Below are 479 nucleotides of genomic sequence, written 5' to 3' on the forward strand. Positions count from 1 at the left end.
TGGCCCAAACACAGGCAACGCCTGTGACTCCGTCGTGCTGACTCCACCATCCCCACCTGAAGCACCGACGCTGCTATCGCCAGCAGGCCGCGAAGGGTTCCTCGATCCAGGCCCAGTCTCGCGAGAGTTAGGTGTCGCCTCGGCCTCCGCGACCGTTCCTGTCGCACTAGCGCCCTCCTTCGAGACACTGCCAGTCCCCGCTTCAATACGACCAGACGTCGTCCCACTCGACTCCTTCCTCTCCACCTCCTCCAATTCCCCCCTCGCCTCAATCGCAGTCTGGGGCCCAAACACGGCAAGCAGAAACGACTCTGACGGCGCCTCGGAGGGCAAGGCACCACTCCGGGTTGGCGGACCACCGTCGAAACCTCCACCGCCGTTCAAAGCAAATCGACGCCTGAAAGCGGCTCCATCCGCTGCAGTGACCGTTCCCGTCTCACTCATACTTTCGTTCGGCTCGTTACCAATCCCACTCCCAA

The 479-nt window shown here is 62.4% G+C and overlaps 1 protein-coding gene across 1 annotated transcript; it reads right to left on the minus strand.

Annotated features, from left to right (window-relative positions):
- On the minus strand, positions 1 to 477 carry CSUI_011199 (uncharacterized protein; the record flags this gene model as incomplete). The annotated part of the gene is made up of 1 exon (XM_068071300.1): positions 1 to 477. A coding segment is annotated over exon 1 (444 nt), but the record flags the coding sequence as incomplete, so codon positions are not given.
- Positions 478 to 479: the final 2 nt, after the last annotated feature.

This window comes from Cystoisospora suis, assembly GCF_002600585.1.
Source record: "Cystoisospora suis strain Wien I chromosome Unknown contig_10077, whole genome shotgun sequence".
NCBI lineage: Eukaryota > Apicomplexa > Conoidasida > Eucoccidiorida > Sarcocystidae > Cystoisospora > Cystoisospora suis.